Consider the following 24,102-nt stretch of genomic DNA (forward strand, 5'->3'; position numbering starts at 1 on the left):
AGCTCACATAGTGACTTGGGAAAATTCAACTGTCGAGCAATTTAAATCAACCTCCTGCTTTTTGCGGTATACCTAGGAAGCTATTCCCCATTGAGTCCATCAGGTTGGCTTAGAGAGGCATCGACGTAGGAGTTGGATTCGACCACCCCGTAACTCCTCTTGACATTGAATGGCAAACGCGATGGTGTTGCAGGCCCATGGCACCGTTGCTTCATGTTTCAGAAGCTTCAGCTCCCGGCGCGTCATTGCGCATAAGATTTGTTGTGGTGGGGGTTGTGAAGCAGGGGGCCGCGAAAACCGGCATCTTGTTCTGAACCTAGCGCGGCTCCTCCCAGTCGCGTCGCGCCCACTTTACGCGTAGCGCGTCTGGCCCAAATTGAACTAAAGCATCTGCTCCCTGGCTTCCCCTTTCAGTACTCATTTCCACCTTCCACAACTTTGAGACTTGTACTTTCCACATCTTGCACTCCAACTGCATCCTGGAAACCACCAATTGGACAATTGTACCTTCCAATATACCAACAATTCTGTAAAAAGAGCAAGCACGATGCCTGGTGTACTCACCCGCAAGACGCGCACTCCGCGCGGCAAGCTGGCCTCGACCACCTCGACGGCAACTGCTACCAAATTCACTAAGGTCTCGAAGCAACAAGAGTCTGGGAAAGAAGCACGCACTACTGCGCCCTTCACAACGCGGAGCGCCAATATCGAGATTGTCCTCACATCAAGAAAGAGGAAGGACCATGACGATGTCGAGTCTACATCGAAGAAAGCCCGGCGGGTGTTCGAGTCCGAATCAAGAATTTCGGAATCACCCATCGCGCCTGCCACTCCCATCTCAAAGAAGCGCAAGAGCGTGAGGTTCTCTGAGCCCGAAGCCGCCCCGAGCACACCGAGTCGCGCAGCACCTTCATCAAACCGCAAGCGTCAACGCGAATCAGATGAAACCAGCCAGGCCGAGGAACTACTCGAGCGTCTCAACATACAATCATCACCGGTCGTCAAGCGGAGCAAGACAACAGTTCACCGTCGCGCTCCCAGAAATGACTTCGACCTGCCTAGGGAGCTCCTCGACCTCCTGGATTTGCACGCGGCCTTCCTCAAGACGCTCAGCTTGCAGCCAGACAGCACATCGGCGTCGCCCATCGACCTGAACACCCTCTATACGGATGTGACGCGCGCTTGGGGCAAGCGACATGTCAGCCTCGTGGACATTCAGCGGTGCGTCGGCGTGCTCTCCTGGACACCAGTCAAGAGCGACAGCGCAGCACCGAGAGCCCCCTATTTCCTCACCGACTATGGGCGCGACAAGATCTGCATTGAGTTCTACCCCGGCGCCGAACGCAACCCCCTGCACCAGCTCAAGCTCAAGATGGACTTCGAAGCCAACCTGCGCACCCTCTGGCTGAGCCGCCGCGACAACATCCCCGCCACCATCTTCATCGGCACCCTCCCCAAGGCCGCGCTCAAGCCGTGCGCGCTGAGCATTCTCGCCCCCAAGACCCAAACAACGCTGGACGCTTTCAAGCAGAGCATCACCGAGCAAAAGCAAAAAGACCAAGCTGCCAAAGCGGCCCTCCTTTCCCAAACCAACGCCTTAGCGGCGGGAGGACAATCCCCCAAACTCTCCCTCCTCGACCGCATTCGCCTCAAGGAGACGCTCGCCGCGCAATCGCCCAGCACGGAGCTCAGCGCGGCCGAGGTGCAGTGGCGCAGCGCCCTGCAGCGCGCGGCGGACGTGGCGGCCGTCGTCGGCATGCTGTGCAAGGCGACGGTGGCCGCGGGGTCGGGCCAGGTGCGCGTGTCCTTCACCATGGCGGCGCTCATGGGCCGCCTCAAGGACTCGATGCGCACGCCTGTCTCCCAGGAGGATGGTATGGTTTGCGTGCGGTTGCTGGCGGCGGAGGTGGCGCCGCAGTGGTTGCGCGTGGTCAAGATTGGGGGGAGGGAGAATGTGATTTGCATGATGGGGTTGCAGCCGACGAAGGCGGAGGTGGAGGAGCGAGTGAAGGTTCTGTTGGGGTAGGGTTATATAAATTAATGGGCGGTGGGTATTTGGATGGTGTTCTGTATGGATTATTGAGGTGATGGATAATGGATTGGTCTAGGCTGGGTCGTTTGGCTGGCGGACTGTGTCTGGTTTTATTGGCGTTCATGATGGTTGGGGGTCATGGTGGGAATGGGTGTTGAAGCATAGCTAGCATTGGCTTTCTGTTTGGTTTTCACGCGGGGCTCAGGATCACCCATGATAAGGGCAACATAGTTATACGAAGACAAAAGGTTTATTTTACCTCGCAAGACGTGTCTATCTGCTCTCCGCCGTGCTGTGCAACGCCGCCATCGTGAAGCAAATGGCCCAGTCCTCGCTAAATTCATCCCAATCACGCAAAAACACTTCTCGTGCTGCCCGACCGTCATCCATCATACAGCAGCAGCAGCTGTGTTTTCCCGCGAGGCCGGGGACCAAATTGGCGGCGCATAAAGCGCTCGTCAATTTTATCCCTCAGCCTCACGAAACCCGACCCGAGAACCCTATCACCCATCCAACCCAGTCATCGCAAGGAAAGAAAGAAGAGAGTCCCAGGTATTGCATGCAAGAGAGAAAAAAGAGAACACCGAATAAGAAAAAAAGAAAGCCCCAAATTTATTTCTTAGCCTTGCGCTCAAACTTGGGCTTGCCGATGTCGGAGCCGCGCAGCTTGACGTTGAGCACGCGCTCCATGGCGGCGAGCACCTTCTGGTCGGGCGTGGCGTCGCCGCGCTCGAAGCCGGCGACGATGGTCGGCGTCGTGTTGCACTTGGTGGCCAGCTCCTTCTGCGTCAGGCCCTTGTTGCCGTTGGCCTGCTCGAACTCGGCCCGCGCCTTCTGGATCGCCTTGCCCACCTCCGCCCCGACCGTCTTGGGCTTGACGATGTCGTCCGACCGGTCCACCATGGTCAGCCGTTGTCCTTCGACGCCGCCCGACTGTTGGTTGTTAGTCTTTTTGCCGCTGCCTCGGTAGGAGGAGGAGGAGGTGCTGCTGCTGCTGCTACGTACCGCATTGCCTGTGGCAAACTTCTTCTCCGTGGTGATGGCGGCGCCCGTCCGCCGCGCTGCGTTGAGAGCCGACTGACCGCGCACGACCGTCTCGCGGGCGGCGCCACCGCCGCGGCTGACGTTCTTGCCGATCTTGACGGTCTCAGTGTCCCACGCAGACATCTTGACGGTATTGTATGTGTGTTGTGGTGGTGGGTTTGGGTTTTGGGGGGGGCTGTTGAACGAGGACAGATAGGTTGGGAGGGTGGGGGGTTGTCGGCTGGTTCGGGTTGGTTGGGTATTGAAACGATAAAGAAATGGGCAAGTGCGTTTGCTTGCGTTCGTTCTTTATATACTGCAAGCGATGGCAAGAAAAAAAACTGAACGGCCAGGCCGATGGCTGAGTTGTTCCCCTTGGAGGCGTTGTTGTTCAAGTACAGTGTGCTTCTACGGTGAGACGGCCTGGGCGGGGATTTAAGCGGGTGGGTTCTTCGTTGGCGGAAGCTGATGGGCGGCTATCGAACTGGCAGTGACTCGAGCGGCGAAGGTGTGAAGCGCGCCACATTGGGGCTGTGGGGATTTCCAGGTCGGGAACCAGGATTACGCAGGGATGAGCCAGGCCGGCAGTGCAGGATTCAAGGGACGAAAGTCCGTACAGAAAACACACGGCCCGCTGAGTGTGTTTTCTGGACAACTAACATGGTACCTGGATGTGGAGCAAACAGACTCGGAACAGAACATTCACTTTATCAGACGGGACTTGGAACAGCCATCATGTGCTATGAATCAATAACCGATTATGATGAATCGGAATTGATTCGTAATGTCTTTATTCTCGTTGAATTCCAATTTTCCAATTCCCCAGATCCCCCAATTCCCCAATTCCCATGGAAATCCCCTCCCCCATAATCATCAACCATGGCCGCTGTCTCGGCAACCCCCTGGGGGGCCATCATCATGGCCTTCTCTCGTACCGCTTTCTCGGATCTAAACAATGCGTCCCTGGCGGCCCTCTGCCTGACCGTCCGGAAACGTTTGTTTGCTGATTTTCCCGGTTTTGTGCCTCCCTGGGAGACCCTCATGAAGGCCCTCGGCATCCCGATTTTCGCCTTCCTCCTCCTTCAGTTGCTGCGGATGAGGAAGGCAAATGCCGAGGTGCCGCGCTGGAATGGGTTTGGCAAGGTCCTCCTGTTTTCGTGTTCTACTATTCACTCGCGGTTCTTTCCCAAGAAACACTCCTTCTCTTACCCGTACCTCCTAGTGGGCATCCCCGTGGGGTTCGAGGGCAACGCAGGGGGTATGGTCTCGGTCAAAGCCAAGGGCAAACCGGGATTCTTTTCTATTACGCCATGGGCAGGTTGGTTTACCGTTGATGCCGGCGACCATTTGGAACGCGGCAAGTCCGAATTGGGCCTGCGTGGGAAGTTGGATGAGTACCTCCAAACTCAGGTAAACCCTAGGGCCTACTAAACAAACAAATATCGCCAATGCTAACATCACTAGGGCGTCAATCCGTCAACCTACCCTCATGCGTATTTGATCACCGCTCCGCGCTTTCTAGGCTACCAGTTCAACCCAGTGTGCTTCTGGTACCTGTACGATGCCGACAAGCGTCTGGCAGCGATAATCATAGAGTTCAACAACACATTCAGCGAACGGCGCATGTACTTCTTGACGGCCGATCACAGTCCAACAGACAAGAGCAAGCGCTCTCCACACCACAACACGCACCCACCCACCTTCAAGCAAGAATGGCCCAAAGACTTCCACGTCTCCCCCTTCAACTCGTGCAAGGGCTCCTACACCCTGACCGCATCCGACCCCCTTCACCCATCCACCACCACCACCACGCCCCTCAGCACAACCATCACGCTCCTCTCCTCGCAATCCCACCCCAAACTCACCACCACCCTCACCTCCACCACCGCCCCCCTCCACCCCTCCGCCATGACCCCTTCCGAAAAGCGCCACTTCCTCCTCTCCTGGTGGTACGTCGGCCTGCTGACCTTCCCGCGCATCCTCACACAAGCCGCCGTGCTCTACCTCCGGCACAAGCTGCCCGTGTATGCGCGGCCGGAGCCGCGCAAGGGCACGCTTAGCCGGCCGGCGACGCGCGCGGAGCGGCAGCTGGAGGGGGTGTTTCGGCGGTATTTGGCGAGGCGGGTGGAGGTGGAGGGGGGGGAGAGGGTGGGACGGTTGGTGGTGAGGTATACGGCGGCGGGGGTTTGGGGTGATGGTGGTGGGGGGGAGGAGACGTGCGTGTTTCGCTCCCCGGAGGCGGTGGCGGCCGGGGAGGCCGGGGAGCGGGTGGATGAGTTGGTGTTGACGGTGTTGACGCCGGCGTTTTATGCGCGCTTCGCGGCGCGTTATACGGGCTCGCTCAATGCGTTGGTAAGAGAGGGTTGTGCGGGCGGCACACTGTGGGTGTCGCGGGCGGATTTGCTCGCGCGGTTGGTTCCGGCCGAGGAGAACACGGCGCCGCTGGGGCTTTGTGACGTGTTGGGTCTGGACGGAACGGGAGAGCCGGGAAAGGCGATTGCTTCGTGGGACGACTTCTCTTTCAGGGCGCTACAGAATCTGCGTGGTGGGAAGGGGTATAGCTTGTCAGATCTGGATACGTATGTCCTGGAGTGTGAGAGTCAGCAGGAGCAGGATCGCTATTGGGACCATGTGTGGAGGTCGATTTTGGCGGAGATGCTCCCGTTTTGGAGCAGGGCTTTGCTGGGACTCGTTTGGTTCATAGCAAAGGTGGGTTATGTGCTGTTGTCCATTCGGGTTATCGTATGGCCCTTCGCATGGGTTATAAAAAGGCTGCGGTGACGGGGTCTGTGTATCAGTTGCCGTGGGGTATCATGTGGTTACCTACCTACCTACCTACCTTATGTAGTGTCCCTATTTTCTCCAGACACATGAATCTATTTTGTTGGTAGATGAACCAACCATATGATCACCATTATGGGCAGTCCGTAACTCTGTGCCACAAAAATAAGACACCCCCTGTACATATCTGATTTTATTCCAAATATTGAAACCAAACACTCGGGTTTGGGGTGAGAAAAAGGCTCGGCGGCGGAAACTCGGAGTATCCATGGGTTCGTTGTTGGATCAGGGAGATTATCGGAGTTTCGTGTCTCGGCCCCGCGGAATCCTCCCGACTTCCATGTTGGGGAAGCTAAGATTGGGTCTGCAGCAATCGCCCGCCGAACTGCACATGCCAGCCTAATGAACCAGGCATGGTCGCATCAGGGGAATTCCAAATACTCGACAGGAAGCGACACCCGTTGAGCGAGTCGGACCGGGGAAGGAGGGGCAGGCCTGTGGGGTTGTGACAAATAAGCTGCCCCGCGGCGGGGCTGATCACATCGCACACACTGCAGGCGTTCCCAAGCCCGAAGCTCTGTGCAGCTCTGTGAAGCTCCTGCAGCCCTTGCAGCTCTATTTCTAGCATTCTATAGGCTGCCAATCCTTGGTTTGATCTTCCGAAGGCCGACAGCTACCGGACTGTTGCTGCAATCGAACCCAGAAGAACACAACGAATTGATTGCCCCCCCTCGAAACGGACAAGCTGTGCTGTAACTGCATCCCAATGGCATCCACCCCCCGTGCCCCGCCATCGTCATGAGACGTGCTCTTGCTGCGGGTGGGAGCGAAGGGACGAAAGATGACGTCTGAAATCAACCTGTCATCCACCCTTCGAACCTCACCAACCCACCCATTGGTTCCACCGGTAACAGCGCTTACTACAAACCGGACCAGGGCATCTCGCGGTGCACGGAGTTCCTCGGGGGAGGCGTACAAGGGAGTGGGATGAAAGGTCTCTCATACCTATCCCCGTGGAGATGCTGCTCCGAGCACCTGCCTACCCGGCAGCCACCAGGCTAGACCATCCATCCCTTCCCGGGAAGATCCTCATGAGCTTGGTCCCGGGTATTTAAACATCTCTGACGTCCCTATCCCACCCCGTCCTTCTTGCTTCCACATAACGAGTCGCGTAACCATCTCCCCAACTTTGCCTAATACATACCATCGAATTCAACCGAGTCTCCCATCTACCACAACTAAACAACAGCCAACATGCCTCTTTCTGGACACTGCCTCTGCAAGGCCGTCACCTACACGGTCGACATGGATGCCCCTATCATCACCGGCTACGACCACTGCGATGACTGCCAACGCCAATCCGGCTCGACCTATTGTGAGTCCTCCCTGCTCTAGACCTTATCCCCACCCTTTCCCTTCCCTCTCCAACATCATCCCACAGCCAGCTAACGCTATCCTGCCCTGCGCCACAACAGCCCTCGTATGCGTCGTCCTCAAGGACAAGCTCACCGTGAACGGCCCGGTAAAGAAGTGGGAAGGCAAGGGCAGCTCGGGCCAGTCCGTCTGGCGCTGGTTCTGCGAGGAGTGCGGCTCGCCCATCGCCCACGACCCCGACGCCGCGCCCCCCATCATCGCCCTCAAGGGCGGCACCCTCGACTCGGAGATCAAGAAGACCCTGAAGCCGGTATGTTTCTCTTCTTCGCCCTACCAGCTCGATGCGAATGCGGCTTGGCTAACGAGGAATGGGGTAATAGGATACCGAGATCTGGACCGCCGGCAAGCTGCCTTTCTGCCAGGAGCACCTGGAGAAGCCTTTCACCCACATGCCCGAGTAAATAAGGTCGGCCGGTTATAGATTGGGAGCGCAGTCTATGCGTGAGTGGTGGGCCGAAAGAGCTGGCCACAGACATGAAGATGTCTGTCTTGGGAGGGGCGATTATAGGTCACGTATGTGTACATGCGAGGTTATGCATTGGGAAGCAAGTCATCATGCGAGAAGAATAAACGAATGAAACAAGCTTTTGCAATCAACAGGGCTGGCCGGGGCAACTCGTACAGTTCATGCTCAAGGAAATAGAAGCATGAGGCTAACCACCCGACCCTCGTCGACAATCTTTTGCAGGTCGGATCTAGAAACTAGCAACCTGCGACCCAACAAAAACATGAATGTAAACAGGAAGCATGTGAATTCAGTTGATAGTGTCAACTAGACCATTGCGTTAAAGAAACACATATATATCCCAGCAGCACAGGAACTCCCACCTCAAAAACAAAAACCAAGATGAACCCAAAACCACCCGCCTAAACAAGCCCCCCCAAAACCCCCTTAACCGCCCCCAACAACCCGCTCAAACCATCCCCATCCTCACCCCCACCCTTATCCCCACCCAAAACAGTCACCATAACACCCCCCAGCCCACCTACCTGCTGTTGCTGCACAGCCTCGCCAGCCTGCGCCAGCAGCCCTGCCAGCGGCGGGACCACGTCCTGCCGCGCGGGGAGGCCAATGTACAGGTGTGTTTTGCCCGGGGTGCTGTCGCGCGAGGGGGGGGCGTTGTCGGCTAGGGCGGCGGACCTGTGTGAGGGGTTGGTTAGTTAGGTAGTTATTTGGGGGTGCGCGTGGATGTAAGGGGATGGGGAGAAGGGAGAGGGACGCACCATCCCTTGACGGCACCGAGGAAGCCATTGCTGCCGATCTCGCACCGGGAGTTGTTGTAGAAGCGTGGCCAGACAAAGTTGCTTTGGGCCAGGTAGCCTGGGTGGACTGAGATGTCGGGGTAGGAGCAGCCGGGTGTGGCGGACAGGAAGTAGTCTCTGGCTGTGTCGGCGCCGAAGTGGGAGCGCAGCGTGGCCGCGAAGGTGTCGAAGTTGGCAGCGCATTCGTCTTGTTTGTCTGTTTGTTTGGCTGGTTAGGCGTATGCTATTAGGGGAGCATGGAAGTTGGGGGGGTTACATACTCAGATCATACCCGTCCAACACCGCTGAGCCGAATGGGCGGAGCGAAGGGTCAATGTGGCCCGGGGGCCCGAAGAGTTCCCAGACGTGGTCGGCGAACGTGATCGCGTCTTCGTCCGACGCTAGAGGGAGAGTGTTGCCTTCTCCGCCAATGCTGAGGAAGATCTTCTTGCCGTACTTGGTTTGGCACTCGGTGATATCTGCCTCAATAGTGGGGTAGTAGAACAAACCGGGTGCAAGTTTCTTCATCTGAGAGGTTTGCGTGTTCGTCATGCATGGATTCTGATCATACTTATTAGTATATTGCGCGTATGGGGGCATGGGAACGTACCAGCTGCAACCGAGGGTAGATACTCGCGCCGTACGTTACCTCGGACAAGAAGCCTAGGATCACGATATCTACGTTGGGGTCGGAGCATATTTCCAAGAGCGCGCCCTCGACTTCTGCTCCGGGTAGGCCGAAAGTGACTGCAACATTGCCAGACGACTGCGGGTCGAAGCCCGACGCAACAGGTGTTGGAGCTCCTATGACACCCACCGTTGGGTTTGGTGTTGGCGTAGCCACATTCTCTGTAGGCTCTACGCTCGCTACACACGCGTCGTCCGTTTCACCAGCGACGGCCGACGCGAGTGAGGGCACGACGCTCGTTGAGAAATCAGGAAGGCCGCCAGACCGCGAGGGCATTCCCTGAGAAAGGATGCTGGGCACAGCCGCAGAGGCTTCGGGACCCACGAGGTTGGGAAGGCTCATGGAGAGGCTAGACGGCGCAGAAATAGAAGTGGAAGCAGTCGAACTCGGCTTCGGGGTGGCCACCTGTGGTTGGCTAACCGGAACGGGTTGGACAACTGGTAGTGATATTTGAGGCAATGGAGGCGTTGACTGGCTACTTGAAGAAGCTCCCGGGACCGATATCAAAAAGGGGGGTAGAACACCCCCTGGAATGGGCAAACTGGGCAATAGCACTTCGGAGGTCGACTTTGATGGCAAGGCGGTTGCGGAGGCCGAGACAGCAGATGCCGAAACAGGCGCAACTGGCGCACTTGATTCAAAAGGCAAGTCCACAGAGATGGAGGGTGGCACAACCCCGGGATCCGGCTGCGATGGTAGGTCGACTGGCGGAAGAGATACCTCGGGCGGGGAGACGTTTGGAACGGAAATCGAAGACAGCGCCGCCGAGGGCGCCGGGATTGCCGGGCTCGAGGCCGGCGGAAGCGAGTTGGCGGGCACGGAGCTGCTAGGAGCCAATACTGGGGGGAGAGAAACGGAGGGAAGGGAGACACCTGGAACAGAAATCGAAGGCAGCGCCGCTGAGGATACCGGAATCGCGGGGCTCGAAACCGGCAGAAGCGAGTTGGCGGGCACGAGGCTGCTAGAGACCAACGCTGGGACCGAGGGCAGAGAAGCTCCGGGTACAGAGGCCTCAGGGAGCGAAACTGGTGGCAAGGAGACCGAAGGCAGTTCTGGGCTTGCGGACACCTCGGAGGGGCCCGACGGTCCCCGGATGGAGGCACCAGGCAAAGACACAGACACTCCAACGGAAAGGCCAGGAATACCAACCGACGCAGCAGGGCCAGTTACCGCAGGTAGTGAAGCCCCTGGCAACGACACGGAGGGTAAACCTAAGCCGATCGAGACTCCAGGCAACGACACCGGCGCTCCGTTCGAGGCCCCAGGGACGCCTACTGCTGGGGGTGTTACCGATGGTAGCGCCGCAGACGGAACTGGTAGCGAAGGGAGTCCTAGGGATAGCGACGCGCTGACTGAAAGCCCGGGAAGGCCGACCGAAGCGCTGGGTACCGAAAGTGAGGGAACAGGCACCGGAATCGCCACCCCGGGGCCACCGGCGACAGCAGAGGCGCTGGCGCTCGCAGGCCCGCCAGTCAACTGTGCAAGACATTGCGAGAGCTGGATATCCACAGCCAACGTGGCAGCCGCTCCACCGTCATGAACTGTCACGGTCTTGGTGTAGGTCGTAGTCACAACACGCACGCCTGGAATCATGTCAGTAAGAACGCAACGAGACCGCCGGGACACTCCAACCAACCTATTGCTTGAGCGACAGCGAGTTGTTCTAGGATCGTCACACTGTCACCGATCAAGATGCTGCGGAGCGTCTCTAGAACGTCGGAGAGGGGAGGGACGACGCCGCCCAGTAGTCGTAAGAGGTTGTTGAGAAGCCCGGTGTCCTGGGTTGCTGCGAAGGCCGAGATTTGGCCATAGACAAGCCGCAGTTGAGAGAGCAACTCTGCGAGATGGGCTGGTGTGAGCTCGAGGTTTGCCACATCAGTTTGGTGTTTCTCGTCCTGGTGTAGGCCCCGGCGAGAAGGTACCTCATCAGGACTCGCGTATCCAGCTCCGGCGAAAAGAGGTGCATCTCTCCTGATGATAGGTGTCGATGGCTCCTCGACAACCGCAAAGCTTGTTGCGGCCGAGAGTCCGCAGAGGACGAAGGGAACTAGGCCGCCGAAATGCTTCATCTTGCTGCTGGCTGTCTAGTGTCGAGTGCTGCTGACCCAAGAAGTCTCTCGTTCCTTGGACACATCGTACTTGTAGATATATGGTCAATTGTCACTATCATGCTAATCAGATCAGTGGACGCGATCCACGCGTCGTGTTGATTCCTCCCTCCGCGGCGGGAAGCCGGAATCTCCATGCCTACTATTGCGATGGGACTCCTCGCGACCAAGGGCGCGCGTTGACAAACGGGCCAGCTCGTCATGTATTCAATATTTTATTTGAAATGCCATGGCGTTCTATTACGAGGAATGTGAAAGCGCTCTTGTGTGATCTCGCCACGGAATATGACCGGGCCATGGAATGGGCGGTGGTCTAAAACGATTGGAAGCCGAGACAACATCCCGGTGGTTTGGGCTTTTGTAATCTAGACTTCTAGTTAAGAGTTGCCATTTTTGGACCGTGAAATGCTTCTTGATGGGTCATCGCGCAAGGGGAAGACATTCAATCAGATGCGCTCTCTGGAAAGCTTTGATACATTGCTCGTTGTACTTGCATTGGAGCCCTCCGGAGACGGAGGCGTGTAGAGGCAGTGGAGATACGGAGAGACGGAGAGAGGAGATGGTAGGAATGATGTGCGGCTGCAGCGGCGTGAGGCGTTGATCTCAGGGAGGTTTCAAGAAGTTTTGGCTGCATCTGAAACAGGCATCGTTCGCGATGACCCGAGCGATGTTGATCAATTGCGAAGCTCACGGCAAGTCGGCTACTTTGGGCTGGCCCATGCCCACACAGATCGGGAATCTGCTTCATGAGAATTTGGCGCTTGGAAGCCGCCTCTCCGATAATTGATTGGTTTCGCGGTTGGTCCGGGAGGATGCGGGCGCGAAGGAAGGGTCCGGTGTTGGGCGAGATGCTCCAGCATCATTCATTACCCACCATGTCCAAACCAGTTGGCGGGTTGCACTGCACTGCCAGTCACGCTGGGGAGGCGCAATATGCGCGTGAGTGGCCAACGGAGTTGATCCCATTCCGGTCGTCGGGGTGGAACTCGAAAAATATCGTTAACAACTCAACGGATGGTCTCATCCATGCACTGGGATGGAGTGACGAATTCTTCGGCTGCATCGGGTCTGAGGTAGATGGACAGGGAAGAAGAATGGGCGAGAATGGTCTGGCTACGGTTTCTACTGACTGGTCTGATGTTTTCGCACGGCGTGAGACTTGAGCAGGTGATGTGGATGCGACCGTCACCGTAAATGGAGGCTACCACCTTGCCACCCCAGCCTTCGCTCTTTCTTGTCCTTTCATCCATTGCATCCATTGCCCGAAACGGTTTGGCTTTCAAGTCTGTGCCGATGCAAATGTGTCAAAACCCAACGTCAGGAAGGCGCAGTGGATAACGGATGCAGATTGGGAGCCACATTTTGTATTCGTATGTCGGGTCGTACCTTCCATGGCACCTTACTTATCCCATCATCGCCTGCAAATTTCAAATTGCTGCCTGCTAGGTCGTTTTCATTCGGGGTTTTGGGTTTGCCTGTTCACCCTTCTCTCTGCATCACGAGACGGGCCACGACGGGCGACAACGGGAGGTCGTCCTGGTTTTCATCCCGTGATACACAATGAATGAAAAAGGGGTTGGGAGGGTGGAGAGACGGTGAGGTGTCAGAGGTGCAGGGCGCACCTTGGCGACCGTGCTGTCCTTCCATCTTCCGTCTTTTCACTCAGTTCGGCATTTCAAAAAAGACATTGCTCATTGAGCCCTCCACAAACGAGGAAAAGCCTGGTCAACAGACGGGGCCATCATGTTGAAAATCATCTGCGAGGGTAATTTGGGGCGCGCTTGCAGGCCCCGTCGGCAGGACGCACCGCCATTGGCCGAGGGGGCTTGGCTGAAGGTACATATGTACTTAGGGTTAGGGTTATACGTGTAATGCCCAGAAAAGTAAAGACGAGACTCCCTTGTTGGAGACTCCGCGCGCAGTGTCCCCCTCGGTTCCTCACAAGTCAACTGCCCGACCTGATTCTTTGGCAGCATGAAGGCAAAACAGGTGGACGGGCGCCCGCCGCCTCACCATGGCTGCGAGGGTCCAAACTTTTCCAAACCCGTCCATCATCCTCCTTCCCTTCCCTCCCCAACCCAACCGAATGCCCACCACGTTCGCATCACCACATTCATCGCCGCCCTCAGCGAACCAACCCGTACCCGCTGTCGCCGACGCGAAATAAAAGTGCGACGCCAAAAGTCGAAGCCGCAGATTCTCACCCCAAGCTGATTGTGTGCGCCCCTTGCACGCCCAGCCAGTGGATCGCCCATCTTTCCGAGCCATCCACGCCTGAGCTAAAGCATCATTACTGTGACAAAGCAAATTTTCCCCTTCTACCACTCCTTCATCCTCGTTCCACGTCGTCCTCGTTTCCCATTCAACACCACCCACACACCACACTTCATCGACACATTCGACGCGATTTTTCTCTCGCAGCGATGGCTCCCTCTAGCAAGAACGCCGCTGTGGCCAAAGACCGGCGCAAGTCAGCCAACTCGACTGCCCCGACCGTTGTCAGTGCAGGCTCCCCCAAGCCGACCCAGATCGTCACCCTCAAGGTGCCGGCCCAGAAGCTGCGGGCCATACTTGACCCCGATTTCATCAAGGAAGACACGCCAGCGAAGCAGTCACCTGCTGCAGCGGCTACCTCGGGCACCGAGAATGCATCAGACTCCACCCCTAACTCACCTCCGGCCGGTACACCCGCGGCTCAATCTGTCGCCATGGGCCCGCCAACCGAAGGTCCCAAGAAGAAAGGAGTGAAGAGAAGTGCAACCGCCGCCGCAAATGGCAATGGAGAACCCAAAGTCCGAGGGAAGCCCGGCCCGAAGAAGAAGCAGAGACTGTGAGTGCTCGCTGCCCTCCCCTTCGTGCATCGCCCTGTGCTAACTATGACATTAGTGAAGACGGAACTATCGAAGGTGGCCGAGGCTCGCTTGCCGCGCACAAGCTCGGCCCCAAGGCCAATCAAGGCGCTATCAATGCCGGCTTGCGAGCGCTGGACCGGTCTGGCAAGCCATGTCGCAAGTGGAACAGGGGCGGCTTCACATTGAAGACCTTCACGGGAGTCGTCTGGGAGATCCCGCGCTGGACGGCACCGCCCAAGCCCCGACCCGAGGAGTCGGCCGATGGGTCTACGGCTGCGTCCGAGAGCAGCAACAAGGAGAACAAGGAGGACAACAGCCAGGTTAAGAGCGAGGCGAGCAACAATGGCGGGGACGTCGAGATGCAGGGCACACCGAGCTTCGCCGCCGACAAATCACCAGCACCGGTCCCGATTGCCGCTGCATGATTCTTCTCGCGCTTCCTCTCCTTTGTTTTTTTCCCCTGGTTTTCTTTTAGGTGTTGGTTGCTCGGGTTTGGAGGAGTTTACTAGGTACATTGGCATGGGAGTTTGGGCGCTGTACGATGGGTAATGGGAAAACAGCACTGGGATAGCGAGTTACGTGGTCTCCCACGAGCACCAGCAGGCACGGCGTTTAGGGAGTTTAGAGGTTCCCATGGATCACTCGGCCATGTACAACACCAGGCATCAGCATGGTTTGCGGGCATCAATCAGGTAGCGGGACCAGGTTCGCAGTAACATGCACAATAGATGTTATCAACACTTTCAATGACCGCCAGGTGCCAGAACCGGGCAGGTGCATACTCGAGGGAGTGTCTGTTTAATGATGCTTACCCCCACTCTCAAGTCTACATGGCGTTGCCTGCTTCATTGTTGCATCAAGCACAAAGAGTACATGACCCCTTCGCCCTGAATTTCTTTGATCATGCCGAAGCCACAACAGTTTCCGGTACCGGCGGTCGAGTGAGCTGTGCATTACGGGAATGTGAACCGGTGTCTTTTTCGTCGGCGCTAGCGGGAAGCAAGCTGTCTCAAATTCAGTGTTCTGGTCCAGTAACTATGGGTGTTATGGAAGCAGCATCACCAGCCATTGGGGGCCGTCCCTGTTTGAGCCATCGCACAGAGAGATTGCGTTGTCCCTTCGTCCCTTGCTCGATTCGTGCCCACCCCCCCATCGCCTTGTCCTCCAATTGGAGGTGGCAGGTCAGCCACCTTGGAGCTGGAACATCGGACAAAGTGGGCCCATTCTTCAGCACAGCTCCTCCACTGCCGGGCAGCTTTGGGGCGCCTTGATTGCCACGCAGACAGACCGCCGTGGGCTGTTCCCAGCTTAGCGTTAGGGGCCCCATGATCCCGCTTGGCTTGCTCTGGCTTGCACCAGCCCCGAACCCCCAAAGACCAAAGACCCCACTGGCTGGCAGAGACCCGCAACCCGAAAGTCGAGGTCTCCATTTTGACTGGACCGAACGACCTCCGACTCCCCGTCACGACTGAACTGATTATCGAGAACGAAACGGGACAACAGGAATCAAGCCCATCTCGCCTTCACGGATTTTAGGGCAAGCCTATCTTTCTCTCCGATTGGGTACCGGAGTACAGTTTTACATGACCCTGAATTAATACTTTTTTCCCTTCATATCTCTTTTAGCGCAGAGTTGGCAGAGCTAGTACCCATTTGCGCATCGATGACATAGCGGCCGACGCAGGAGCGAGGACCAAGTTGGGACGCCAGATTACTCCGGGGTTATCCAAGACTGACCCAACCCACGCTTATCTCAAAGCACTCGAACACGTCAATACCCTTATTCGGTAGCCCTGCGATCCCCCTCTCTTAACGGAAAAGCTCGGAACCACAGGAGGGCCTGGCGACCCGAACAGCCCCCGCCGAGGGTTCCCGCCGGACAACGCCCCGATCTGACTTGGCTGCGACGTGACGTCCTTCTGCACGTACCTCGCCTCCACTGCTGTCCTCTTTGGGCATCTCATAGCCCCTCACCATGACAAACCCCTACCAACAACATGACGTCGGGTCAAACATCGACCCTCTAGCTTCCGGCCGACTGCCACCCCTCAACGCCCGCCGACCATCCTATGCTTCCGTCGTTTCCGGGAGCCCTTCGGCCCTCGCTCGTCCCACCCGTTCGGGCGGCTTTTCCCACCTCCTCAACCCCTCGCCTGACTCGGAACAACAACAAGCCCAGTCGAGCAACCCCTACTCGACCACACAAGACCCCCGCTTCGAGACCGGCATGTCATACGCACACAATGGCGAGGAACTCCCAGCGAGGGACGACACAGACGAGGCCGTCGGCGGCGGTTTCTGGCCACCACGCCTCGGGGCGACTTTTCCATATTTCTCCCGCGCCTTCGACCTCTACGTAAGCAAGGACCCGCTGCTCGCCGGCGACCCCTCAGGGCCTGACGACGCCCGGTTTCCGTCCACCAACACGAACCTCAATCTCAGCACCCCCGGCTTCCTCTCGCCGTCATACCTGCGGGGGTCGACCTACCTACAGAAGCTAGAAGAGCAGCACAGGGCGAGGATTCTTGCCGAGCGAGAGGGCACCGGCTCCAACGGGGCAGCACCACCATCATCTCTGGGCTCGCGGCTATCGACAAACGGGAGCTCGTCACACCTACCCACGGTCGGCATGAAGGCGACTGGCACTACCCATAGGGGGGTGGCTTACGATATTGTCGAGAACCACTTGTCTCCGGCCGACGAGGACGACACCGTTAGCCCGCTTCCGTCGAAGTGGAATCGGGATGATAAGGAAGCGGCGCTGGAGGTTCTGGGCGACGGGTACGAAGTCAGGCATACGGGGAGGGCGTTGAGCGACCACGAGGCGAGCGCCATCCGGGCGGATCACTACATGTCGCCGGCGTGCGGGGTGTATTACTTTGAGATCACAGTTCTGAATGGGCGGCACGATAAAATCAAGTAGGTGATAACCGCGGGGGAATTGGCTCGGTTTGGAGGGGACATGTTTACTGACCGAGCCTGACTGGTACAGAACTCCACCGATCGCCATCGGCTTCGCGAGTAAAGCGACCTCGACATCACGGGCGCCTGGCTGGGAGCCAGACTCCTGGGGCTACCACGGCGATGACGGCCACTCGTTCGCGTCTCAAAACGTAGGGAAACCTTACGCCGACACATTCGGCGTAGGCGACACGGTCGGCTGTTTAGTCAACTTTCGGCTCAATCAAGCGCTGTTTACATTGAATGGTCGAGAACTACGTACGTTGAGTCCCAGACGTTCTCCGCTCCATTCCCCCTCGGGTAGTCACTGTGTAGCCTTGAGTCCACTGCCCTTTTGCATCTACTTCGTCACACGTCGCCTATTCTTCTTCCCAACCCGCATAACCCAGCGCTGACACAACGCAGCTGTTGCTTTTAAAGATATGGGTTTCAAAGACCTCAAAGGGAAACTGTACCCCATCGTCGGCCTCAAGAAGAAGGAGGACCACATCATGGCCAACTTTGGTCAGAGGCCGTTTGAGTTTGATATTGACGGATACATGAGGGTACGTTTTCTTCTACCCCTGAACCATATGCCAAACGGTCGCCCCCTTTTCTTTTCTGCATACTTGGGCGCCGGGGAAAGCACAACCCTGGGGGGGCACCGCAGGTGCAATCCCGAAGAGCTAGGAAACTCCGTCCGAAGCTGCAAGTGCTTGCTATAACTGCCGTTGCAGCTGCACTTCAACCCTTTTTCATCACCCCTAAACACCATCGCCTCGCATTCCATCCTCCACATCCACTCAACCTCTGGCTTTCGCGCCTTTTTGCTTCATTGTCGTCGCTTGCACAGCTATGGAATCGTCGAGATGGCCAAAAATGCGGCCCAGTCTTCATCGGTCATTGCTAACCTATGTTCTTGACGGACAGAGACAACAAGGGATGATCGCAAAGGATATACGCCTCGCCGATGCATCCAAGCTTGTGCCCGGCTTGTCGGAGACGGACATCATTCAGCAGCTAGTAAGTGTCGACTCATTTCACTTGCCCACATTAGACTAACATCCATGATAGGTCCTCCAGTTCCTGCAACATGATGGCTACGTTGAGACAGCGCGCGCCTTCGCCGAGGAACTACACACCGAAAAGATGGCTCTCCAGTTGGACCCACAAGAACCTGTGAAGGGCATCAGCGTCCGCGACGACGAGGACGCCCATAACCGGCAGCGCATCCGCCGCGCTGTGCTCGAGGGCGATATCGACCGCGCCATGAAGTACACGGACGCCTGCTACCCGGCTGTCCTTCGCGATAACGAGCAGGTCTACTTCCGACTGCGCTGTCGCAAATTCATCGAGATGATCCGCAAGGAGGCCGAGCATAACATAATGCTTGAAGAGCGGGGAGCCAGCCACACCAACGGCAGGGGACAGGCGACCGGCGACAACGACGACGAAGAAATGTTCGAGGCCGAGCCGGGTCACAACGGCACGGCCACCACCACAAACGGCGACGGTGACTTGGACATGGCCATGACAGAAGCTGGGGACGGTGCCGGCGGCAGCGATTCAGCCGCCGGACTCAGCAAATTGTCGCAGGAGGCGCTGTTGTACGGCGTCGAACTGCAGGCTGAGTTTGCAGGAGACTCCCGCCGGGAGACAGTCAAGCAGCTCGACGACATCTCGTCGCTGTTTGCGTACCCGAACCCGCTTAAGGTCAAGGAAGTGGCACATCTGCTCGACGGGAGCGGCCGCGTGGCGGTGGCGGAGGAGTTGAATAGCGCTATTCTGAGTAAGCGCCCCCTATTTCCTGCATATGTTCTTACTTGTTATGCTAACAACAATTTACAGTGTCACTTGGCAAATCATCGCGTGCGGCGCTAGAAAATGTTTACGCCCAGACTTGCGTGCTGCTAGAAAGCCTGAGGAAGGACGGCGGCGACGGCGCGTTTGTCACAGTCGATAACGTGGTCAAGGATATACCCCCGTCGAGACTGCGCTAGGACTGCTCGAGAGGCGCATGGGTCGGCGGTGATAAGCCGTGCTAGATGGTCCGCTCTGGTTCTTCTCGGTGGCGGCGCCCGTATTGGTGGTGCTATCCCTGCTGGTTTGCGGAATGCGAGAGGGTTGGGCAGTTGCAGTCACTGGCGGTATGGGGTTGCTTTCTTTCGTTTTTCACCCTCTCTCCGTACGTATATACTTACACTCATGATGCGGCGTCGGGGCGGCTACGGTTGGCTTGGTCTGGCCTGGGGTCTGGCCCTCTTTTTCTGTTCGGAGAGTTTGATTGGGTCTGTGGTGTTTTTTCTGGCTGGGAGGGGTGGTGGTGGTTAAGGTATGTTAGGGAAGGGAAGGGAAGGGACTATGGGGGGTTTTGGCCGGCTGGCTTTGAGTTTGGGGGGGTTGATTACTTAGTGTACCTGGTATACTCAAGTTGGCTTGCTAGCTGCCTGCTGCTGCTGTTGCTTTTGCTTTGCTCTTGGCTTCGAACTTCTGGCTGGCTTTTACGGTCATGGCCTTTTGCATGTTGTTTTATGCAGCACAAACAGAGGATGATCACTCTACTCCACTAATGTGTTTGTTATTGGTTTTGTGGTTTGCTCTGGTTGGTGGTGCGTTAAGGGGGAAGAGAGGCGGGAGGAAAGGGGAGAGGGGGGGAGGGAAAGGGGGAGGGGGCAAGAGGAGAGTGAGAAAGGGGGCGCGGGGACATGGAGAGGGGTGGAGAAGGGCGGAGGAAAAGTCGGCTTTTATTCTCTTTGTTTAGTTTGGGTTGGTTAACTTCTGTTTGCTCCATTGGCTTTCTGTCTGGTCTTGCATTTCTCACGCTGTCTTGAGATTCTTTTGAGTTGAGGCGGCTTTGGGCGTATGAGGACAACTAGGTTGTCAGACAGATAGCGGTATTTTGGCGGCTTGATCACCCATCACATAATCACATTTAAAAGATAAAGAGAGAAAAGCGATCCATAATGAGTGAAGTTGATGTGTTTGGTTTCGTTCTCCGGGTATCTTTTTTGTCTATGCCAGCCTCGTACTCACACATCCATCTCGATGTACCACATACCGTCTTCATTATATGCTACAACCATTCCCGACCACGCCCCCCGCCTTTCTTTACCTCCTATAGCCATCCCACCCAGGCCAAGCAGTTTGCAGCATCCTCTCCCTATGCCTCGCCAACCCCCCATCCCCAGCACCCAACACCATCCTCCCCAACGCCACCCCCTCCCCCTCCCCAGCCGAGCCACCCTCCCCCGGCATATACTCCATCATCAAATGCGTATAACTAAACAACGCCGCATCAAACACACCCGGCCTCTCCCGCCCAAAGAACCACCCCGTCCCACTCTCCCCCAACAAACTCTCCAGCGCCTCCAACGCCTCCCCCGACTCGCGGTACACGGCCTCCTCGTCAATCCCCTCAACACTAGTCACCGGCGCGACCGAGACGATCTTGCCGCCGGCGCTGGTGGTGGCGACCTGCTCGGCGGCGGCGCGGCGCAGCTGGTAGAGCAGCGCGGCGCGGACCCCGCGCGAGGACGAGGCCGGGCGGATGTACAGCTGCTGCAGCAGGGCGGCGTGGGATGGGTCGAGGTACAGCGCGTAGAGCCAGGCGTTGCGCAGGGAGAGGTTGATGAGGGAGAGGTAGGCTTGGGAGCGCGGGGGCAGGTCGGGGTCTAGGTCGGTGACGGCCGTGCCGGGTTGGGAGCGCTGGGCGTAGGCGAGAAGGTTGCTGGCGGGGATGGGGAGCGGGGCGGTGGTGGTGGATGAGGTGCGCGGCGGGAGGAGGAAGGGGAGGGACCCGGTGGGGGAGGCGTGGTTTGTGGACGGGAGGGTGCGGAAGTTGAGGTTAGCGAGCCGCAGGAGGGTCTACGGGACGGGACATGTGCATGTTAGCGGAAGGGGAAACGATAGCCGATGGGGAGGGGTGCGTATACCTGCCACTTTAGACAGCCCGGGTTGAAGCTGGGAAGGCCTAGCCGAGCGTCTGAGTCGGTGGAGAAGACGTATAGTGTTGGGATGTCACTTGAAGTAAGATGCTGCGACCTTTCGGGGAGATGGTTGGGCTCGTAGGTCTGCAACGGAAAGTGGTCGAAGAGCTGCTGCAGCGGCCGGGGGATCTGCATCTTGCGCCAGCTCGACGCAGGGGAGGGTATGGATGACATGCCGGTCGAGAATGGCGACTTGAAAGAGAAGGGCCGTACTGTGTTGCGTTCCGCAAAGCTAAGGTAGGTACTTCGTAATGTTGTCGTGAATGTGCCAATTCTCGGAGTGTCTTCGGTCTCTGCGCCGTGTGGTGCAAATCGACTTCCGAAGATGGCGCCGAGAGCACACTGCAGCGACCGGGGTGGGGCTTCTCTCCCGCCTGTGCATACAGATTTCGCCGGAGATCTCGGAAGGTACCGCCGGAACTGGATCGAGCGCTCTTTCCTTTTTTGGTCACATTTTCGCCCTAAAACTCAGGACCGGAAAGACCGAAGGCAAGAAGGAGCTTAGGAGTTTTTCCATCTCAATTGAGAGATGCCCGGGGTTTCTTGTTGGACTTGGTGAGCTTTAGCTCTAGTGGATTGATTGCACAGCACACTATTAGTGCCCCTCAGCAGAGCCGCACCAATAACTGAAAGTTTAACCACCAACAGCAACTCGCCTTAGCTCAATGGCACCCAAGACCATCAACCAGGACCAGGCTCTAATATTGCTTTAGCCTACCGTTGGATGCACGGCAAGTTGGGCTGCAGGGCACCGAAGCAACGTTGGTTTTTCTCCGACTCCCGTCGATTGACGTTTGGGAAACAACATCAACTCGGTCGAGACGAAACGAGACGACACCATAACTATAGAACCCGGCCATTCACAGCGCCATCATACGAGATCGATCCGTTGGTTAGATGAGGTGAGAGCTGATCATTGCCGCAGTCCCCGAAACCTGCTCGATTTTCTCCGGTTTTGCCCATGGCCGCTGCAAGCTCAAACGAACAAGGTGCCGAGGAGCGAATAAAAGACGTTTCGCCACCGTCGCGTTGGCTGTTGTCTCGATATCGGGGGCTTCAAACGGCTAAATGCTTCGGAAGGGATTGTCTTGATTGTACCGCAGTGCTTCCGCCGCCAAAACCAACACCATCCGAATCCTTGCCAACCCAGTGGGGAAGGTCGGCTTGACAGGCCCACTCGGTCAGGACAGGCGATGCTTGGTGCGTCGCAGTCTCGGAGGAGGTTAGGGACTCCCAGGCTGGCCGCGATGACCGTTTAAATCTCGCATATTCTAGTCTGTCGCCATCTTATCCGGATGTCGATCGAATGGGCTAGGGACATCTTCTCACTCGTACGACCTCGACCACAAATGGCCATCCTCAAATGCGATGCCATGGGTGCACCACATTCGACAGGGGCCATCTGGATCCCGGCCGAGATCTGCTTCTCTCCCGGGACGGACGAAGGGGCCGAGAAGCCAGGACATTCCACGCCCCGAAGCAACCGCCCTGCTGAGGCGAGCTGAGGCTCCGCAGCCCTAGCCTTGGCCATATCAATCGCGGAACATCCTTCCAGCTTCCAGAGAAACCGTTGGAGCCATGCTACGAAACTTAGCAAATGATCCACCACGGGACAGGACACGCGCACGGCTGGTCAAGCTCCGAGGACTACCGTGCCATACGGAAATTCTTGGCAGATATCCTGCGCCGCCGACCTGGTTACGATCGATCTCCACGGCAGGTGCGGGCCCTCGTCCAGAGCCCGGCAGGCCGCGTTGTTCTCATCCGCCGTGTCGGAGGAGTACGCAGAGAAGCCGGTCGGCAGCAGGGTCGACTTGCCGCGGGCGGGTTAGAGTGCCCTGAAATCCCATGTGAAGCACGGCGGCTAGAAAGCTCGCAAATTTGGTCACACGACAAGCTCTGATGAAGAGAGTGTTACTCGGCGCTGAGCGTCTCACCGAGAAAGCGTGTGCCTCGGCATCGGCGCGATTACCTGCTCCCGGATTTGCACGTCCTCTCGCAATATGAGATAACGTCGTTCTGGCATTCTGCCATCACCCGAGCACCACAGATATATGAGATCTGCCACTAGTCATTGAGCCCTGCAGGATTGTAATATGTTCCAATGAACCAGCCACAGGAATGAGGCGCCGGTCAACAATGAACCCCTGGTAGAAAACGGCATCCCCTCCAACGTGGGGGTCAAGGAGGGCCCACGGGAGCGTTGCCGACCCCACCACCTCAGATTCTCTAGTGACTCGGCAGTACTTCAAGGGGCCAGACCGTTTGGCACTCTTCAGCCAAAACTGCGGCAGATCGGTTGTTCGGTCCTTTTTCCGGCTACTCGGCCGAAGTATTTCTTTGTCACTTACACTCTCTCGGCGCAATGGAGGGGCGGACCTAATGACGCCAGTTGCTGCTCCACGCTCAGAGATCCAGGGCCGGGCGCGACAAAGTCGATCAGCGTGAAAGGGGAAAAGGCCGCTGCTTCATATCCATCCCACTAGCCGCAGGGTTTTCTTTGTCACCTTATATGGCCGTGTGATTTCCCCCGCCTTCTGCCCTCTCACCCCCCTTTGCCTGTCCGTCGACACAACCAACACCTTTCTTCCCGTTCAACTAGTTGCCTTGCCCCTTGCACCGCACGCATCCTTGGCCAGGGAAACCGGAGAGCGCATTTGTTGAGAAGCACAGCAAACCACCTCTTTACACCACAACTCGCCCGATATTGCTTTCGCTATCTTGCCTTGCGTGGCCCACCTCCCGCGTCTCAAGTCATTGCCTCTTATCGATCGTCACTGTAACCGCACCGCTCACCGGTTTGGGTCTTTTGCAGGACGCACCCAGCGCCATCGCCGGCAAGTAGCTAGGTGGGAAGACGGTTGCCGTCTGCACAACCAAAGTTTGCATCTCGCGTCTGCAGTGTCCCGCTCGCGGACCAAATTGCTGTATATTGGGCCCCAACCCTATTCAGCCGGCTTGCTTGCGTCTGCGTCCCGTGTGAACTTGAGATCGGCTCAGGCCTCCATTCGAGTCG

The 24,102-nt window shown here is 57.2% G+C and overlaps 11 protein-coding genes across 11 annotated transcripts; 6 read left to right on the forward strand and 5 right to left on the reverse strand.

Moving 5' to 3' along the window:
• The first annotated feature begins 363 nt into the window (after positions 1 to 363).
• F5144DRAFT_554173 (uncharacterized protein) lies at positions 364 to 2,278 on the forward strand. Its single transcript, XM_066787835.1, has one exon. It carries the CDS (start codon positions 548 to 550, stop codon positions 2,024 to 2,026), a length of 1,479 nt encoding a protein of 492 aa, XP_066648070.1. The 5' UTR covers positions 364 to 547; the 3' UTR covers positions 2,027 to 2,278.
• A 366-nt stretch (positions 2,279 to 2,644) lies between these two features.
• F5144DRAFT_588424 (multi protein bridging factor 1-domain-containing protein) lies at positions 2,645 to 3,199 on the reverse strand (the record flags this gene model as incomplete). The annotated part of the gene is made up of 2 exons (XM_066789925.1): positions 2,645 to 2,965; positions 3,038 to 3,199. The coding sequence occupies 2 exons, from the start codon at positions 3,197 to 3,199 to the stop codon at positions 2,645 to 2,647; spliced, it is 483 nt and encodes a 160-aa protein (XP_066648071.1).
• Positions 3,200 to 3,760: 561 nt separating this feature from the next.
• F5144DRAFT_616854 (uncharacterized protein) lies at positions 3,761 to 5,929 on the forward strand (the record flags this gene model as incomplete). Its single annotated transcript, XM_066791861.1, has 5 exons — positions 3,761 to 4,465; positions 4,520 to 5,559; positions 5,591 to 5,686; positions 5,760 to 5,764; positions 5,904 to 5,929. Exons 1-5 carry the CDS (start codon positions 3,935 to 3,937, stop codon positions 5,927 to 5,929), a joined length of 1,698 nt encoding a protein of 565 aa, XP_066648072.1. The 5' UTR covers positions 3,761 to 3,934.
• An 827-nt stretch (positions 5,930 to 6,756) lies between these two features.
• On the forward strand, positions 6,757 to 7,901 carry F5144DRAFT_22130 (Mss4-like protein). Its single transcript, XM_066783139.1, has 3 exons — positions 6,757 to 7,211; positions 7,312 to 7,520; positions 7,591 to 7,901. The coding sequence occupies exons 1-3, from the start codon at positions 7,091 to 7,093 to the stop codon at positions 7,669 to 7,671; spliced, it is 411 nt and encodes a 136-aa protein (XP_066648073.1). The 5' UTR covers positions 6,757 to 7,090; the 3' UTR covers positions 7,672 to 7,901.
• A 236-nt stretch (positions 7,902 to 8,137) lies between these two features.
• On the reverse strand, positions 8,138 to 9,476 carry F5144DRAFT_588427 (glycoside hydrolase superfamily; the record flags this gene model as incomplete). Its single annotated transcript, XM_066789926.1, has 4 exons — positions 8,138 to 8,411; positions 8,495 to 8,729; positions 8,794 to 9,073; positions 9,123 to 9,476. The coding sequence occupies 4 exons, from the start codon at positions 9,474 to 9,476 to the stop codon at positions 8,138 to 8,140; spliced, it is 1,143 nt and encodes a 380-aa protein (XP_066648074.1).
• A 256-nt stretch (positions 9,477 to 9,732) lies between these two features.
• On the forward strand, positions 9,733 to 10,740 carry F5144DRAFT_479506 (uncharacterized protein; the record flags this gene model as incomplete). Its single annotated transcript, XM_066785168.1, has 2 exons — positions 9,733 to 9,935; positions 10,065 to 10,740. The coding sequence occupies 2 exons, from the start codon at positions 9,733 to 9,735 to the stop codon at positions 10,738 to 10,740; spliced, it is 879 nt and encodes a 292-aa protein (XP_066648075.1).
• Positions 10,741 to 10,768: 28 nt separating this feature from the next.
• Positions 10,769 to 11,269, reverse strand: F5144DRAFT_597308 (uncharacterized protein; the record flags this gene model as incomplete). The annotated part of the gene is made up of 2 exons (XM_066790863.1): positions 10,769 to 10,783; positions 10,853 to 11,269. 2 exons carry the CDS (start codon positions 11,267 to 11,269, stop codon positions 10,769 to 10,771), a joined length of 432 nt encoding a protein of 143 aa, XP_066648076.1.
• A 1,964-nt stretch (positions 11,270 to 13,233) lies between these two features.
• Positions 13,234 to 14,908, forward strand: F5144DRAFT_501236 (INO80 complex, subunit Ies4). The gene is made up of 2 exons (XM_066786389.1): positions 13,234 to 14,138; positions 14,195 to 14,908. Exons 1-2 carry the CDS (start codon positions 13,732 to 13,734, stop codon positions 14,583 to 14,585), a joined length of 798 nt encoding a protein of 265 aa, XP_066648077.1. The 5' UTR covers positions 13,234 to 13,731; the 3' UTR covers positions 14,586 to 14,908.
• On the reverse strand, positions 14,886 to 15,862 carry F5144DRAFT_22265 (uncharacterized protein). Its single transcript, XM_066783149.1, has 2 exons — positions 15,223 to 15,862; positions 14,886 to 15,164 (listed from the first exon to the last, which is right to left on the reverse strand). Exons 1-2 carry the CDS (start codon positions 15,588 to 15,590, stop codon positions 15,062 to 15,064), a joined length of 471 nt encoding a protein of 156 aa, XP_066648078.1. The 5' UTR covers positions 15,591 to 15,862; the 3' UTR covers positions 14,886 to 15,061.
• F5144DRAFT_22165 (CTLH/CRA C-terminal to lish motif domain-containing protein) lies at positions 15,784 to 19,355 on the forward strand. Its single transcript, XM_066783143.1, has 6 exons — positions 15,784 to 17,079; positions 17,153 to 17,379; positions 17,527 to 17,666; positions 18,031 to 18,123; positions 18,175 to 18,889; positions 18,949 to 19,355. Exons 1-6 carry the CDS (start codon positions 16,136 to 16,138, stop codon positions 19,098 to 19,100), a joined length of 2,271 nt encoding a protein of 756 aa, XP_066648079.1. The 5' UTR covers positions 15,784 to 16,135; the 3' UTR covers positions 19,101 to 19,355.
• Positions 19,356 to 20,208: 853 nt separating this feature from the next.
• On the reverse strand, positions 20,209 to 23,975 carry F5144DRAFT_588431 (uncharacterized protein; the record flags this gene model as incomplete). Its single annotated transcript, XM_066789927.1, has 9 exons — positions 20,209 to 20,964; positions 21,033 to 21,379; positions 21,430 to 21,525; positions 21,562 to 21,603; positions 22,473 to 22,641; positions 22,738 to 22,899; positions 23,225 to 23,371; positions 23,440 to 23,552; positions 23,909 to 23,975. 9 exons carry the CDS (start codon positions 23,973 to 23,975, stop codon positions 20,209 to 20,211), a joined length of 1,899 nt encoding a protein of 632 aa, XP_066648080.1.
• Positions 23,976 to 24,102: the final 127 nt, after the last annotated feature.

The sequence above is a fragment of the Chaetomium tenue genome (assembly GCF_020726465.1).
Source record: "Chaetomium tenue strain MPI-SDFR-AT-0079 chromosome Unknown F5144scaffold_1, whole genome shotgun sequence".
In the NCBI taxonomy this organism is placed as follows: domain Eukaryota; kingdom Fungi; phylum Ascomycota; class Sordariomycetes; order Sordariales; family Chaetomiaceae; genus Chaetomium; species Chaetomium tenue.

Coding starts and splice junctions, on each gene's coding strand:
- F5144DRAFT_554173 (XM_066787835.1), top strand. CDS start 548: ATGCCTGGTGTACTCACCCGCAAGACGCGCACTCCGCGCGGCAAGCTG.
- F5144DRAFT_22130 (XM_066783139.1), top strand. CDS start 7,091: ATGCCTCTTTCTGGACACTGCCTCTGCAAGGCCGTCACCTACACGGTC. Junction 7,212..7,311: donor CCAATCCGGCTCGACCTATT/GTGAGTCCTCCC, acceptor GCGCCACAACAG/CCCTCGTATGCGTCGTCCTC. Junction 7,521..7,590: donor TCAAGAAGACCCTGAAGCCG/GTATGTTTCTCT, acceptor ATGGGGTAATAG/GATACCGAGATCTGGACCGC.
- F5144DRAFT_501236 (XM_066786389.1), top strand. CDS start 13,732: ATGGCTCCCTCTAGCAAGAACGCCGCTGTGGCCAAAGACCGGCGCAAG. Junction 14,139..14,194: donor CCGAAGAAGAAGCAGAGACT/GTGAGTGCTCGC, acceptor CTATGACATTAG/TGAAGACGGAACTATCGAAG.
- F5144DRAFT_22265 (XM_066783149.1), bottom strand. CDS start 15,590: ATGGAGACCTCGACTTTCGGGTTGCGGGTCTCTGCCAGCCAGTGGGGT. Junction 15,165..15,222: donor GGGACGGCCCCCAATGGCTG/GTGATGCTGCTT, acceptor AATTTGAGACAG/CTTGCTTCCCGCTAGCGCCG.
- F5144DRAFT_22165 (XM_066783143.1), top strand. CDS start 16,136: ATGACAAACCCCTACCAACAACATGACGTCGGGTCAAACATCGACCCT. Junction 17,380..17,526: donor ATTGAATGGTCGAGAACTAC/GTACGTTGAGTC, acceptor GACACAACGCAG/CTGTTGCTTTTAAAGATATG. Junction 18,124..18,174: donor CGGACATCATTCAGCAGCTA/GTAAGTGTCGAC, acceptor CATCCATGATAG/GTCCTCCAGTTCCTGCAACA.